The sequence below is a fragment of the Molothrus ater genome, chromosome 15 (assembly GCF_012460135.2).
Source record: "Molothrus ater isolate BHLD 08-10-18 breed brown headed cowbird chromosome 15, BPBGC_Mater_1.1, whole genome shotgun sequence".
Taxonomy (NCBI): Eukaryota; Metazoa; Chordata; class Aves; order Passeriformes; family Icteridae; genus Molothrus; species Molothrus ater.
Genome location: NC_050492.2, coordinates 2,713,790 through 2,729,715, shown reverse-complemented (window position 1 = coordinate 2,729,715; position 15,926 = coordinate 2,713,790). Strand labels below are relative to the sequence as shown.

Genomic DNA, 15,926 nt, shown 5'->3' with positions numbered 1-15,926 from the left:
GCCAGCGCGGGGAAGTGAAAAGCGGAGGGCGCGGTTTGGGTTTATTATCGGGGGTTTTGTTTAATATATAAAAATACAATGTTCCCACGCGCGCCCCGGCCTGCGCAGCTGCTCCACCCGCGGTGATGGGACACAACTTCCTGCAGGGCGCTCCCGCAGCTCCGCGCCCGCCGGCAGCGCCCGGCTGCGGGCTGGGACCGGCCCTACTGCCCGAACAGGGGCGGGGGTCCCTTCCACTGCCCCCCTCCCTGAGCTGGCAGGTCCCCAACACACCACGGATTCCCCCTCCCAAATCTGGAGTTCCACCTGATCCTGCTTGAGCTTCACCGCATCCATCAGTGCCACCACCACCTCCAGTGATGGAAAAGGCTGTACAGGGACTGCAGGATTAGGAACCCGCAAACTTGACCTTCAGAGAAGCTAACCTGAAGGTTAACCTGGTGACTGCACCGTCCATAGCTTCTAAAACCGTCTTACTCCTCAGTTCTCACTGCCTGAGCCGAGGCAATGAGCCTTAGGCCAGTGGATGTCCCCAGATCACAGCTGGCAGGAGGGGATGAGGGTGCTGCAGGGTTCCAGCTGTGCAGTTCTGCCAAGCAGCTCCAGCCAGAGAAGTCTTCAGGGCTCCAGCCTTCTCCTGATCTCATCAATAAGCTTTTCTCTGGGGATATCAACCTACAAAGCAAACAGCAGCAGTAGAGAAGAGCACTTTTAAGGACTAAGTGAGGATACCAATGCAGTTTGTGACTGGTTTTCTGCAGTCATCCGATAGATCTGTGCTATGGCCTCCCATAGGAACACTGAGGGAAAACCCAGAGCTCTTCAGTGATCTCCAGAGTCTGGAAGTACTTTAACATCTGGTGTAAAAGGACATTCTCACCTCCTTTCTTGTTGCAACATCTCGCAGCTTGACAACTCCATCTGCCAGCTCCTGCTCTCCCACAATGACAGCAAGGGGGATCCCTGTGTCCTCACAGTACTGCAGCTGCTTCAGCAATTTAGGGTCCTTCTTGTACAGCATCTCTGCCTAGGAGGGAATGGGAAGGGTGAACCACTAACCCAACTTTGCTCTGATGGATACTGCAGAAGAGCACCAAAACCAAATCCTGCAGCAACCATGTTACTGCTCTGGGCTGTTCTTCTCTGCCTGCCTAGATCTAAAGGTTGGACTTGATGGTCTTAGAGGTCTTTTTCAACCTGAATGACTCTGTGATCTCAGACAGGCCCAGATCTTGGAGAGACACACAACTAATGGAGTTGGTCTTGCTGTGCTAGAGCTCCCTTCAGGCTCTCCCTCCCTCACCTGTGACACTGCCAAGCCCAAGTCATTTCTTTACCTTGATCCCTGCATCCCACAGCTCGGAGATGAGCTTCATTCTGGCAGCAAGCATGTGTTTCTGAGGTGTAGCCACCAGCACTTGGGTCTCAGTTGTTCGAAGTTTCTCCCCAGAAGCCTGAAGGGACAGACATGGGACATTGATGGGGGTGACTCCGTGGGAATCTGCAGCTCACAACACCTCACCTCATCTATCTCCAGACCTTAACTCAGTCAGTGACAACCTGGGCACCTTTAATGAGCCCCCCAGAGATTCTGCATTGTGTCACACTACTTAATTGTGTGCTGCTGTTCCTCAGAGACCCTGGCCAACCTCCTGGATGGAAGACATCTTCCCAAAGTCTCCTTTGATTCTTCAGGTAGAAACACATTGCCTAAGCTTCACTTGCAAGGAATCACAGGCTTGGAACCAAACACAAGATGATAAATCTCCACAGAGGCTTCCCTGGGGTTTATTAGAGTGAGTTCAGAGTTGTTACCAAATTCATTGCTTCAGAATTCCCAGGACAGAAAACTTCAGTAGCAAGACACAATCAAGTGACTGGGGCACAAAGCTCAGAGCCAGGCCCAGAGCTTAAGAATGTCTCTAACATTTCCTTGACATCTCCTAAGGAATGGTGCCCTCAGCTGCCCACCTGCATCCTGATGTGCTGCATAAAAGGACTCTGTCTTCTGTGTGCCTAAAGCAGAGGAAGCACCACCCCAAAATTATTTTCCCTTGAGCACTGTGGAGCTGGAGAATAATAAACAATATTTTGCTTCCTAGAGCTCTCCCCAATGCACTGCCTGCATCACCCACCTCCAGTCTCTGTTCCAGGATGGAGAAGATGCGCTCGATGCCGATGCTGACCCCCACGCAGGGCACCTTGCGGCCCTTGGCATCAAACATGCCCACCAGCCCGTCATAGCGGCCGCCTCCGGCCACGCTGCCAACGCTGAGCGGCTCCTCCAGGTGCTCGTTGTCCTGCTGCAGCAGCACAGCCTCAAAGATCACCCCCGTGTAATAGTCCAGGCCCCGCGCCAGGCTCAGGTCGAAGGAGATCTGCGGGGCACAAGGGCGGCCCCGTCACCGCCCGCTCGGGGCCCAGCGGGGCAGCTCCCCCTCCTGCCCCCACAGCTCCTCACCTTCCCTGTGATGCCAAACAGGCTCAGGTACTCAAACAGCAGCTTCATGTCCCCCAGCCCTTCCTTGGCCACCTTGTTCTGGGATAGCTTTGGGTCCTGGAGAAGCTGCTCGATCAGGTCCAGCCCACCTGTGAGGACCAGCCGTGCCTCAGCTGTGCCAGGGCAGCAGCACCCGGCACGGTGGCCCCGGCCAGCCGGGGCTGTGCCCTGCACCTTCCATCCCCAGCCCTGAACAAGGCCGAGGGCAGCACCCCCTGGTGCTCACCGTGGAGCTGGACATACTCCCCGATGCGATCGGCAGCCTCGGGAGAGAGCCCCTTCTCTCCCACCATCTCACTCCTCACTTCTTCCCATGGCACCTGCAGGGCAGAGAATGGCATCAATTGCTGCAGGATGTTCTCCCCACATGGGCACAACTTGTGTGGGACAATAGGCAGCAATCTCACTAACCATGCCCCTCTCTCTCTCACAGGAATTTTTAACAAATCACCAGCCTTTATTCTTAACCAGGCCCAAGAACTCCTCATATCCTTTACAGACCCCATCTCAGCTGCTGTGAAACTCTTCTCAACAAGAACAGCCACAACACTGCCCAGCCTAAGGTATCTATCCCAAGACCAGAAGTGTTTCCACTGAGCCCAATGCTGACCTTGTCCAGCTTGTCCACGGTGCAGCAGGCAGGGATGAACTGGCTCTCTGGAACACCACAGACAGCAAACACACCATTCAAAATCCGACGGTCATTGACCTGGGGGAGGGAGAGGCACAATTACCTTGGGGGCACCCTCTGATGTAATTTCTTTTTTGCCTAGTGTGTGGAAAGCTGCAGCTATTGGCATTTCCTCATGCCTTTCCCTCAGCACCCAAATTCCATGGGAAGAGAAGATGTAGAAGTATGAAAGCCAAGTATGAAAACCACCCTGTGACTATATGGATCTAGTCAGCTACTGGAATTCTGCAGACTGTGGTTAGTCCTGGAGAGAACTCTGCTGACTGCAGCCTCAAGAGGACTCCTGGTATTCCCAGCTTAAGGCATTTCCAAGCTGAGGTCCAGCCTTTGTATATACACCATGAGGAGGCAGAGATGTGGGATGAACTTCTGGGTCAGGCCTTAGAGTGGGAGCAGGTACTACTGTGTAAAAGCACAGAACAATGACCATGCTTCCCACCATGGCACAGAGAACCCAGCCAGTCTCACCTTGATGACAAAGTCCCCGAGCTGCAGGTCACTGAGGATCTCGTGCACAATCTTCAGGCACTCGGCATCGGGAATCATGGGGTCAAACTGCCCGGCAATGTCAAAGTCCTGGGGGCAGAAGAAGTGATGGGACCTCCTGGCAGAGCCAGGGGGCCTTAGCCAGGCACAGCCCTGCTGCTCTGCAGCAGCTGGAGTGGGAAAACCCTGCTGGCCTTGTGGCCTTGGTGGCAGCAGCGGCCACCACAACACTCACGCACTGGTAGAACTCGCGGTAGCGGCCCCGGGTGGTGGCCGGGTTGTCCCTCCTGTACACCTTGGCCACGTGGTAGCGCTTCATCTTGGTGATCTTGTTCATGGCCAGGTAGCGAGCAAAGGGCACCTGGGCCCGAGGAGTTAAGGATGGGAACATGGAGATCCCCAGAGCTGCAGAAGCTGAACCCCAAAGCCTCCCATCACTCTTCCCTTTGCCAGCTACTTCCCAATATTTTTCACAATCATGGTGAGATTCTTGGGGTGTCCTGTGCAGGGTCATGAGCTGGACTTGGATGATTCTTACAGATGTCTTCCAACTTGTGATATTCTATAACTCTATGACCTCTGGGGAGATCATCCCCCAGTCTGAGGATGAGTACAGTGAACCACCAGAGCTCCTTCAATGCTGGGACAGCTCAATTTCCTCCTCCAGACCCACTGTGTGACAATGTCACATACACAAGGACACCCTCTCATCATTCCACCCTCTCACAGTGGGATCAGTGGGAATTCAATGTATGGCACAGCTATATGGACTTTGAAGAAAAGAGATTTTGTTGAGATGTGGAGGTTGAGAAGGCCTGGGATGAACACCTGCAGGTGGCACTAGCAAGGTGGGATGGGCACAGCAGAGGTGGCGACTGTGTGAGGAGATAAAACCAGTACAGTGGAGCATACTGGTGCATGTCCACAGCAGGAAGGGACTTTGCTGTGAGCCTGGATGGGAGATGGTGTGGAGTCATGACAATGACAGCCAGACCAGCTGGGATGGCCAAGGGAGCTGCCATCACCCCAATGGGACCTGCAGGCAGGCCAGGGTAAGAGCGATCCCTCAAGGCAGAGGTGGCCACTACCTTGGTGTGCCACCATCCCCTCGGGGTGCCACCATCCCCTCGGGGTGCCACCATCCCCTCGGGAGCACAGGATACAGTGAGGTCATAGCGCAGGGCCAGCAGCTCCCCTCCCTGGTCCTTCAGCTCGTAGATGAGCTTCGCTCCCTCCCCGTACTTCCCCACCAGCGTCTCCTGGGGAGGGACACAGGGGCTGGTGACCGGGTGGCTCTGGGCTGAAGGGTCCCCGAGATGGGGGCACAGAGCTCGGTCCCCACGAACCGGGCATTACACACAAACCCCCCTGCAGCCCTCTCGGATCTGAGCCCACCTCCCCGTCCCCCCAAAAAGCACCAAGAGTGAATGTCCAGCATCCCTCCCCGCCTGGCCGTGCCCCGCACGGAGGGAGCCCCGGGGGCAGGGGCGCTCCCCGGTCCCACGGGATGGAGCAGAGGGGACCCACAGCCCCGGGGCGGGTCCGCTCCCCGCACCAAGGGCGAGGAGAGCTCCCGGCGCGCCTCACCCGCAGCTCCAGCACGGGGGTGTCGATGGCGGCCGCCCCGTGCCGCTTGAAGCAGGACACCACGGCGCTCAGGAGCCGCTCACGGAGCGCCGCCTGCGCCGGTGCGTGGTCACGGGTGCCCTGCCCGGGATACAGAGCGGCCGTCAGCGGCAAGGGCGCGGGGGAACAGCCGGTACCCACCGGCGGCAGCCCCGCTCCCCGCCTTTACCTTGGGTGTCTTCAGCACCGGCAGCCGCTCGCCGCCCGCCGCCGCCCGCACCTGCCGGGACAGGGGTCCGCGGTCACCGGCCGGCGGCCAGGGCCGGGCGAAGCTGCCGCGGTTCCCAGCGAGGCACAGCGGCCGAGGCGGGCCCCGCCGGCAGGCACCGGGCGGCGGCGAAGGGGCCGAGGCGCAGCATGGCCGGCACCGGGACACCGGCAGCGCCCGCACGTGACCGCGGCGGGACACGTGACTGCGCGGGCGGCCGCGCTTTACGGCGCCGCGCGACAGTTCCCGGTGCTGTGCCCTCGGCTCGCCATGGCGTCCGGCAGCGGGGTAGGTGCTGCCGCCGGGGCTCCCTGCGGGTGGGGGCCGCCCTCGCAGTGTGGGCTGCCGGCCGCTCGGCCGCCCCCGCTGCTCCTACCGGGCTTGGCAGGGCCGGGCGCAGGGCCCCGCCGCGCTCCGGTCGGGCCGGTGCCAGGCCGCGGGATGAGGGATGTGGCGGGGCCGGGGGTGCCGCGGTGGGCGGGTGGTGTGGGGTGGGAGGGGGGCTCGTCCCTGCTCTTTCCAGCTCTGTGTGTGGGCGGTGGGAGGTTGGGGTTCTCCTGATACCTTCAGGGCTGGGAGTGGGGCGGCCCTAGCGCGATCCCGCCCACGGTGAAGTCGTGGAGTCACCGTCCCTGGAGGTGTTTGGGACACGGCGGAACGTGGCACTCGGTGCCCTGGTCCGGTTCACACGGTGGTGTTGGGTCACAGGTTGGACTCGATGATCTCCGAGGACTTTTCCAATCGCAGTGGTTCTGTGATCCTCCCGTCCTAGGGCCAGAGCTCCGCCTGTCCCAGCCGGGACAATCTCCTGATTGAGCTGCCTCAGCCTCCGGGGTGGAGGTGCCCACCCATCTCCAGACCCCTGGCAGGGACCCCCATCCATCTCCAGGGGCTGGGCCATGGCTCCTGCAGGTGGCCCCTTCCCTTCCCTTCCCTTCCCTTCCCTTCCCTTCCCTTCCCTTCCCTTCCCTTCCCTTCCCTTCCCTTCCCTTCCCTTCCCTTCCCTTCCCTTCCCTTCCCTTCCCTTCCCTTCCCTTCCCTTCCCTTCCCTTCCCAGGGTCGTTTTTCCGCTGTCCTGATGGAGGAACATCTCTGCAACTCCCTGACAGGGGGGTGGAGCCAGGTGTGGGTTGGGCTCTGCTCCCAGACAACCAGAGACAGAATGAGAGGAAACAGCCTCAAAAGTTGCAGTAGGGGAGGTTTAGGTTGGAAATTAGGAGGAGTTTTTTCCCAGAAAGGGCTGTCCAGCATTGGAAGGAGCTGTCCAGGGAGGTGGTGGAGTCACCATTCCTGGCAGTGTTCAAGGACTGGCTGGATGTGTCACTCAGTGGTCTGGACTGGTGACAAGGGGGGGGATCTCTCACAGCTTGGATTTGATGATTTTGGAGGTTTTTTCAACCTAAAGATTCTGTGTGTGTTAAAATGGGATGGGTAAGGTAGGTGCTGCAGGTGTAGCCTGACTGGAGAGCCAGGCTGTTGGAACACCTCCAGTGCCATCCCAAAGCTGTCAGCAGCACAGGGGCTGTTTTTTTGAGGGGTTTTGGCCCATCTTTCCTTCCTTGAAGCCACTTTCTGAGAAGTGAGGCCCAGAGAAGCTGTGGCTGCCGCATCCCTGGAAATGTTCAAGGCCAGGTTGGATGGAGCTTGGAGCAGCCTGGGATAGTGGAAGGTGTCCCTGCCCTTGGCAGGGGGGTGGGACTGACTGATCTTCAAGGTTCCTTCCAACCCAAACCATTCCAGGATCGATTCCATGAAGTGAGGGAGGTCAGGAGCGGGATGGCTGCCTGTGAGGGAGGTGGGGCCTGTGGCTTTTTGTCAGCTGCCAGCTGAGAATTGCTGTTGGATTGAGCCTGGCCTGAGACTCCTGTGTTGTTTAACAGGCTTTGGTGCTGATGCTGGGCACACCATTGGTGTCCATCTCCAGAGGGAGCAGGAGGCACTTCTGGTTATTAATCATTGTTATTAATTTGGGAAGTATTCTCTGTTATCTAAAACAGCTCTGAGATAAAGATTTTGGGGGCTTGCAGCTCCCTTGCCTCCACCAGAGCAATTCAGAAACATCCCCTCAAATATTGTCCAACCAAGATCTTGTCACGCAGTTTAGTTTAATTCCTTTCCCCACGCCTGGATGAGGCAGATTGGTAAAAGAGCTGCAAAAGACTATTTTCCTTTTATTGCAACAGGAGAGAGAAGCAGCTAATAAACCTCCCCCTCTGCAGGCTCCCACCAGCTACGATTTGTGATAATGCCTGGCATGCAGGAGAGTCTGGAAAATACCCCCAAACGTTAATTTACACTCAGTGATATTTTCTTTTCTTTTGCTCAGGGTGGTTAATAAAACCTGTTACGACATCCTTAAAGTGCTTAAGAAGCTCTGGGAATAAATGAGAATTTTTCTACGCCTCCCCAAGGCATTTTCATCCCTATCAGTAGTTGTTCGTTCCATTTGAAGGATTGCCAGAGGAGAGAACTTTAAATGGCTGTGCTGCTGCTGTAGCTCCAAATGGGATTTGTGTCCTTTGGATTGTGATTGGATTCTTGATTTGGCTGAGCGGAGAAGGCGGTGGGGTGTGGGGTGAGGGGGGTCCTTCTCCCCCGGAGGTGTTTTTAAATACATCTTGTCCTTTCTTTAATGTGAAACTGAGAGGCTCTCCCTGCCATGCTGAGGGAAATGCAGCTCTATCCAAAGGGGGGTTCTCTGCTCAGGAAATTCAGGAGCTGGCTGAATGAAACCGTGACTGATCCCAGGTGTAGGGGCCTGAGCTGCAGATGGGGCACATGCAGGGAAGAGCTTGAGCTGGGTTGGTCAGAGTGGATGTGAGTGGAATAGGAATTTCCCAATCACTTCTGCCCTCAGCATTGGGGACTGAGTGAAATCCACCCAAAAAAGTACTCTTTGTTTTCTTCAATGCCAGCTTCACCTGAATTCAGCCTGGCTTCATGCACATGCTGTGTCCAGCTCCTGTGCCCCAGCATAGGAAAGGCATGGACCTGTTGCAGTGAGCCCAGAGGAGGCCATGGATCTGCTCCAGGGGCTGCTGCCCCTCTGCTCTGGAGACAGAGAGCTGGGGCTGTTCAGCCTGGCAGGGACTGAACACCAGTCTCTGTCCAGGGAGACCTTGGAGCCCCCTCCAGTGCCTAAAGAGGCTCCAGGAGAGCTGGAGAAGGACTTGGAACAAGGGCATGGAGTGGCAGGACAAGGGGGAATGGCTTCCCACTGCCAGAGCACACGGGTTAGATTTAATACTGGGAAGAAAAAAAAAAATTAATACTGGGAAGAAAAACTCTGTGTGTGGTGAGGCCCTGGCACAGGTTGCCCAGAGAAGCTGTGACTGCCCCATCCCTGGAAGTGTTCAAGGCCAGGTTGGATGGGGCTTGGAGGACCCTGGGATAGGGGAAGGTGTCCCTGTCTGTGGAACAAGATGATCTTTAGGGTCCCTTCAACCATTCCAGGATTCTATTAAAGTATCCTGTCACTGCCAGATAGTTCTGTGGAGCCCCCAAAGGACCAGCATGCCTTGGAGGTGTTTCTGCCCTTTCCTATGTGAAACTGCAGGAGCAGAACAGCAAAACCTGTGGGTTTTGTACAGGTGCTTCCCTGGTACCTCCAAGCCCTGCTTTGATAGGGTTTCAGAGCTTGTTCTGGTTTGCTTGTCCATGTGCTTACTTGGAAATCCCACCCTGGTGCCTGTGATTTCATGGCGAGCTCAGCACTTTGATGCCTGCACCACGTAGACACTGCTGAGAGCAGACAGGTGCAGCCTTCCCTGCTCCTGCAGGGTAATCAAACTCTTCTTTAGCTCAGGCTGTGTTTTGCAGCTTCCTTGTCTGACATTGCAGCTTGGATTCTTTTGGCTTCTGGAAGAAGGAGGTGTAATCTGCTGCTGTGTTTGTCAGGGGGCACTTCCCAGGTCTGAGATCCATCAGTTTCAATCCCGTTTGAGTCTGATTTTCAAGGCAAAAGCCTGGATGATCATCTCAGGAGCTGTTAAGATCAACTCATTTCTTCTTTTAGTGCTCTGAAATTATTCTAGTAGCAGCTAGAGGCATGCTGAGAGTGATTATCTTAAACCACATCCATAACTCCTGGATGGAAAACAGAGGACAGGGGGATATAATATAATTCTCCTAATTTTCTGCACTGGCCTCACAGGCCATGTGATTCCCCCTCTTTGCCCCCTCAGAGGTGATCAGGCTGTGTAATAAATGGTAATGAACTCTGTTTCCCTCCCAGACCAAGAACCTGGACTTCCGCAGGAAGTGGGACAAGGATGAGTATGAGAAACTCGCCGAGAAGCGGCTCACGGAGGAGAGGGAGAAGAAAGATGGTGAGCAATGTGCTGGCTCCAGGCAAGCTGTGCTGGGTTGGCACTGAGGCTCCCAAACCTTGGAATTTGGGAGGGACAGAGCAGTGAGAAGTTGAATCCCAAATGGAAAGAGCTCCTTCCCTTTCTCCTTTGTTTGCCACTGAGTATATTTTTTTTGACAAAAGAAATTCCTGAGAACCTTTCCAGGGGCTGACTCTTCTTTGGGGAAGGAGGACTCTTGTTTCCAGTCATTTGCTGGAAACAAGATCTCAGAATATGACTCAAGTCAGAGCTGGAGGTACCTCAAAGATGTACCTGGTTCTAATAGGAGCCAGGAAACAGTGAGGAGGAAATTATATCCTTTACTGATTTAAAAACAAAGGTGCATTTTCTGCATGGATCAGGGAGTCCCAGATAGCCAGCAGGTTATCTGGGAACATGAAATCCAGCATGTCAAGCTTGACCTTTTGTTTATGTTTTAGGCAAACCAGCTCAGCCTGTCAAAAGGGAACTTCTGCGGCACCGGGACTACAAAGTGGACCTGGAATCCAAGCTGGGGAAAACCATTGTCATCACCAAAACTACCCCTCAGTCAGAGATGGGAGGGTAGGTTGTGATCTTACTGAGGTCTCAGAGTCATGCTGGTTAGACTGGGAAGCTGTGACACAGCAGAGACCCCTCACAGGGCACCAGGAGCTGCTGTCCTTCTGTGTTTGGAGCCTGGGATGGTGGGGCTGCATTGTTCTACACCTAAACTGTGTCTCCTGGGGTAACGTATTGAACAGACCCAGCAGGCTGAGCCCCTTTGGACATTATTCCTTGGTATCAGTGTTGCCCACCTGTAGGACCAGCAGAGGCAGATCTCTGCTGCTTGCTTGGGTCTTTAACCAGGTCTGCTTGCACTGAGACCAGGACTGCTGCTCATTTGGGTATCTGTGCACTGGGAATAGGAAAAACAGCCAGGTAGCTGTTCCTAGGAATGGTGTTTGGCCACTGTTTATGTGATTCACGTTCCACCAAAGTCTGAAACGGTTCTGAGCTTACCCTAAGCCATCAAAAGCATCAAAAGATTGTGTTGAGGTTGTGTCACCTCAGGAGTGAAGCTGTTAGTGTCTCCCTGGGCAGTAGTGCCAGGGAGATGTGCAGCCCTGACCAGCACCCAGCGGGCAGTTCAGCCCCTGGCTGGACTTTTGCAGCAGCTCTTAAGATGGGCAGAAGGCAGAGCTGTGCTCATCAGGGAGTTGCACTGGGAGTGATAGGGATGGCTCACTTACCTTGCAGCCAGGTGAGAGGGCTGTGAAATAAAAACCTGGGCTGCTGGCCAGCCCTGCCTTGGGGGAGGGCAGGCTGTGTCACAAAGCCCATGCCATCCAGTGGGGTGTGGCTGCAAGGGAAAATGCTGTGCCTGGTGTCCTGCAGAGCAGCTCAGAATTTGTTTCTATCATGTCAGAGGGGTGTTGGTATCAGCGTTGGTACCTCCATGGCAGCCCTGTCCATTGCCCTTGCTCTTGCTCTTCACTGGGGCCCTCTTGTCTTGGAGAAGTGTCCTGTGTCCCCAGTGACATGCAGATTGTCTCTTCTGTGGGTTGAGCTTTGTGTCATGTTCTGGGGTTCATTTTTCTGTCTCCCCTGACAGGTATTACTGTAATGTATGTGACTGTGTGGTGAAGGATTCCATCAACTTCTTGGATCACATCAATGGCAAAAAACGTAAGGACCATTGCTTTGCCTCATTGGAGGGTTGGTTGAGTTGGAGGGAGTGTTCCTTTTGTGCATCACCCATGTCTGAGGGCTGAACACTTATCCATGGGTCAGAGAGCTTAGGAGATCAGGATGTAGAAGCTCATCATGAGAGCTGTGGAGATGCTGCCCTTATCTCCTGACACCTTCCAAAGTGCTGGACCATTTTCATGGAGTAAGCCCAGCAGAAACAGTGATTGGTGTACTCTGGTTGTGACATATTTTCCCTGTCCATCCTGTCAGTGCAGTGAGAAACCCAGGGTCAGAAAATTCTAGAATAGTTTGGGTTGGAAGGGACCCTCAGAGATCATTTAGTGCACCCCCTAAATCATGATGTCTCCTTTGTAAATCTGGAGAGAGGCTTTTTACAGCACTGAAACTGTACAGAAGTACTTAGATAAGTAAAAGGTCTGGGGCTGGCTTATTTGTGGATCAGAAACTTCTCTTTGTAGAAGTTGGATATAAAGCTCAGAATTAGCTGATACCTGAGCTCCAGAGTATGGATCAGGACTATATCATCGTTGATCTGACTGTGGATATTGCTTCTTCCTGGCATGTTCAGAGAGGGGGGAGTGTAGAGAAAGTAAAGGAGCAGCAGGACAGACTAGCACACTTTGCATGTTGTTCCTGCTCATGAAGGTATTTTTGGCTTGTAGTGGAAGTCAGGAAATCAGCCCTTTACAAAAACCAGGGCATGTGTGTGCCTCAGACCTGCACATGGGGCTGTTTGAGAGCAGGAGGCTCAGTAGAAACCTGAGGACTGGTTTTCTGTAGCTCAGAAAAGAAAACACAGTGTTTTAAAAACCTGTGCTTTTATGTGCATGGGAGGAAGCTGCCAGCAGCCTGTTGCCAGCAAGAAGTTCATAGGAGAGAATCTGGAATCAAAAATCCTGCCATGGCTGTGTGGCTGGGCATGGATTGGAAAGTGGCTGGTTGCACACTACCTTAGTGGATGAGTATGTCTGGGAACTTTTAAACCTGTCAGTAAATTTGGCTCAAACCTGCTTGTTCTTGGCAGCCCTTTTGCTAATTCCTGGTGTGTAGTTTAAGCTTCAAGTGCTGCTGCATTCCTGGGTCAAACCTGTGCAGGGCTGCTGGAGTGAACAGGCTGTTTGGATCCACTCAGGAATGTGGGTTGGAAGCATTTCTTGGGTGGCCCCGTCAGCACAGGCTTACTCACAAGAGAAAAACTGTGAATCTGCTCTGAGGAGCCACTGAATCAGAGGCCTGACTTTATATTCTCTGCTTTAGCTGAGAATGTCCTGTGTAATCAGGATCTCTGAGTGCCACTCATGTCTTGTTTAGCATCGCCCACAGCTGAGAGATGCCAGCCTGTCAGTTTTATTCTAGCTCCTTTTTCAACACTCCAACCCTTTTTTATTTCACTGGTCCAAGATTAAATTTCCTGAGGCATCAGAGCAAATGACAGAGAGCATCCAAATAAGGAACCTTTAAAGAATAGTCTGTGTTCTTGTTACAAGTGTTTGGATTGTTGTGTGGGTTATGGTATGGCCCTAAAGCCCACTCCCCAACCTAAGAAACCCTTAGTGTGGCCCTGGAAGGTGCTCTGAGGGGGGTGACAGGCAGGAAGGTGGTGCTGTGCTGTTTAAATTGGGATCAGGGATGGAGACTTAGTGCAGAGCACTGCTGATTCCACTCGTGTTCTCCAGACCAGAGGAATCTGGGCATGTCCATGCGGGTGGAGCGCTCCACGCTGGACCAGGTGAAGAAACGCTTTGAGGTGAACAAGAAGAAGATGGAGGAGAAGCAGAAGGATTATGACTTTGAGGAGAGGATGAAGGAACTCCGTGAGGAGGTGAGTCTGGGCAACAACTGAGGAAGCAAAGCTTCCCAGAAACAATTTTTGGGAGGAAATCAACCCTGGTTCCCACTTGTTCCTCATAAGCATTGTTCTTGGTAGCTTGGGCTTCTCATCTGCTCCTATGAGTGGGGTTTGTTTTTCTGCCTTTGAAAAGTTTGTATTGCTTTCCCTGGAAACCCTTTTCCCCTCTTTCTGTGTGAGAATAACTTTTGATGCTTCAGATTTCCACTCAGAACAGGACAAGTCCATTTTTTGTCCCCCGCTAGTTGTGTTGGAACTTGTGTGGTCTGGTAGCAGATCTGCATCTTCATCCATTATCTTCCTCAGCTCTTAGGATTGCTGGAATCCCCTTCCACAGGGCACTTGCTTCTGTGTGGCCTCTCTGAGTGTAGAAGGGCTTTGTGAATGGTGTGCTGTGATGCAAGATGTGTGAGGAGGTGGTAAAAGACAAACAGATTTCTCTCAAACTTAGATGTTAGTAGACATGAAAATCAATTATTTGAAGACCCAACAAAGTTCTGACAGCTGAGAAGCTTCTATGGGTGCTTCTCCTCTATCAGCAGCACATAACCAAAGGTTACAAATCACTGCCTGTTTGGGTCCTCCTGCCCAAGCCCTGAGCTTTGCTTCACCACGGGGGAGCTCTTTGGGGGCTCACAGAGCAGCCCTGTGCTCTGCTCTCAGGCAGGCTCTGGTGCTGCTGAGCCCCATCTGTTTGGGGGATAGGAGGGAGGTGCCCCAGCAGCAAAGGGGGTGCTGTGGGTTGAAAAGCTGCTGCAAGTCAATGGATGGCAAGAAGGAAATCAGCAGCAACTCCTGGTGTAGCTTTCTCCAGGGCATGGCTGTGTTCAGGAGCACAGTGGGCAGTGATGAGCATGGTGGGAGCAGTTGCTAAGTTGGGAGCTGAAGCCATGCTTTGGTGTCACCCAGCACAAACCTGGCTCTGTTCCAGGGCTCATGATCATCACAGAGCAAAAGACTTTGATTAGAGCAGTGCAAACTCTTTGATGCCAAAACCCCCCTGAAAGCTGCTCAGAGCTTCAGCCTCTGTTCCAGTGAGCAGCTGTCACTCTGCCAGGCTGGGAGCCAGCAGGCATCACAGTCACTGCCACCAAGCATTGGACAAGGGAATGGCCTCCTGCTTTCAGACCAGCTCCTTGTCCCAGCCTTGATTCCAGGCAAAACCTGGGATGTTTGCTCAGAAGAGAGAGTTTGATAATGCTTCATTTTGTCTATTTGTGTGTGTGTCTCTCTGCTCTTGGCCTGGGAAATGGGGTGGCCTGGATTCACTGATGAACTTCCTCCTTGAGGACTGCAGGCCAGGATTTCTGCTGTTTATTTCCTCAGGCACAGCTTGGCTACTGTGGGCAGGATTTGTGGTAATTGTGCAGTACCTGGTGTCTCAAAACTCCTTCAGCTCAGGAGGTCAAATTGTTTTGCTGTTGTGTCCCTTGCTGCAGGAGGAGAAGGCCAAAGCCTACAAGAAGGAGAAGCAGAGAGAGAAGAAGAGGCGGGCAGAGGAAGATTTGACCTTTGAAGAGGATGATGAAATGGCAGCTGTGATGGGTTTCTCTGGTTTTGGCTCAACCAAAAAGAGCCACTGAACAGCTCTGGACTCTCTTCTTTCTCTAAACAGCTTGTTTTTACCCAGGGAACTCTGGATAACTCTTCAAAGACTTGATTGAGGACTTGTATGTAAATCTCCCAGTAGAAGTTGGCTGGAAGAGTTGAAAAGCAATTCCATACTCTACCTGTGCTGCAGATCGAGCTCTGCCTCTCATTAGCTCCCCTTCTCCTTCTGTGTCCTAGATCTGACTGCTCTGTGGCCGTGTGTGTGCAGGGAAGTGCTCTGTTGGGTACATTTTTTTGTCAATAAAGTGCACATTCTGCACAGGTGGCCTGGTTCAGGATTAATCTAGTTGTCAACCAGGCCCTACTTGTCACCCAAGCTGTGTTTGAGATGCTGGGAGGGATTCACTTGCTTTTAGGCTCATAGTGAAGGAAATGTGCCACAGCAAGCAGTGTGAGAGGTGCATCTTTATGGCTTGTGCTGAGCAGAGCTGGTGGCTGCATGGAGTCTGGGTTGCTGAAACTTTCTTGTGTGTTTTATCTGCAAGGGAGACTTCCCTCTTTTTCTTTGTGTTTTAGCCCATAATTTCAGTATCTTTAAGGTAGGGGAGAAATTCCTCCCCATGACTGGTCTAGGATAGAGCCAATGAAAGAAAGGTGTGTACAATTTGCCAGAAATAAATGAAATGTTTTAATGGGCCCTTTGGTGGGGGTTTGATGCCTTCTTTATTTTGAGAGCTTTGAAGAGCACGGAGCTGGGGTGGCCCTCTGGGGACCCAGTGGTGGCAGAGGTGAGGTGTGTGCCTTCCTCTCCTGGCTCAGCTCCCAGCTGCCCTAGGCAGACCACTGCCATCATTCTTTGCTTTTTTAAGTAATTCTGGAGATGGGTGTAAGAATATGGAAGGGGAAGGGAGTTCAGGGCTGGGGACCTTCATTCCCATCAGGCAATTCAAGACAGGCTGGGCTGTATTCCAGAT

At 53.4% G+C, this 15,926-nt stretch overlaps 2 protein-coding genes across 2 annotated transcripts; one reads left to right on the top strand and one right to left on the bottom strand.

The window, feature by feature from the left end:
- Positions 1-34: 34 nt before the first annotated feature.
- On the bottom strand, positions 35-5,662 carry LOC118692011 (histidine--tRNA ligase, cytoplasmic-like). Its single transcript, XM_036391573.1, is given in 13 exon segments — positions 35-675; positions 881-1,027; positions 1,338-1,454; positions 2,136-2,378; positions 2,462-2,589; positions 2,727-2,820; positions 3,111-3,209; positions 3,660-3,767; positions 3,913-4,038; positions 4,841-4,936; positions 5,265-5,384; positions 5,473-5,608; positions 5,610-5,662. Coding segments are annotated over 13 exon segments (1,524 nt in total). The 3' UTR covers positions 35-618.
- Positions 5,663-5,734: 72 nt separating this feature from the next.
- Positions 5,735-15,648, top strand: ZMAT2 (zinc finger matrin-type 2). Its single transcript, XM_036391574.2, has 6 exons — positions 5,735-5,799; positions 9,746-9,839; positions 10,301-10,424; positions 11,455-11,528; positions 13,229-13,374; positions 14,841-15,648. Exons 1-6 carry the CDS (start codon positions 5,782-5,784, stop codon positions 14,982-14,984), a joined length of 600 nt encoding a protein of 199 aa, XP_036247467.1. The 5' UTR covers positions 5,735-5,781; the 3' UTR covers positions 14,985-15,648.
- The last annotated feature ends 278 nt before the right edge of the window (positions 15,649-15,926 follow it).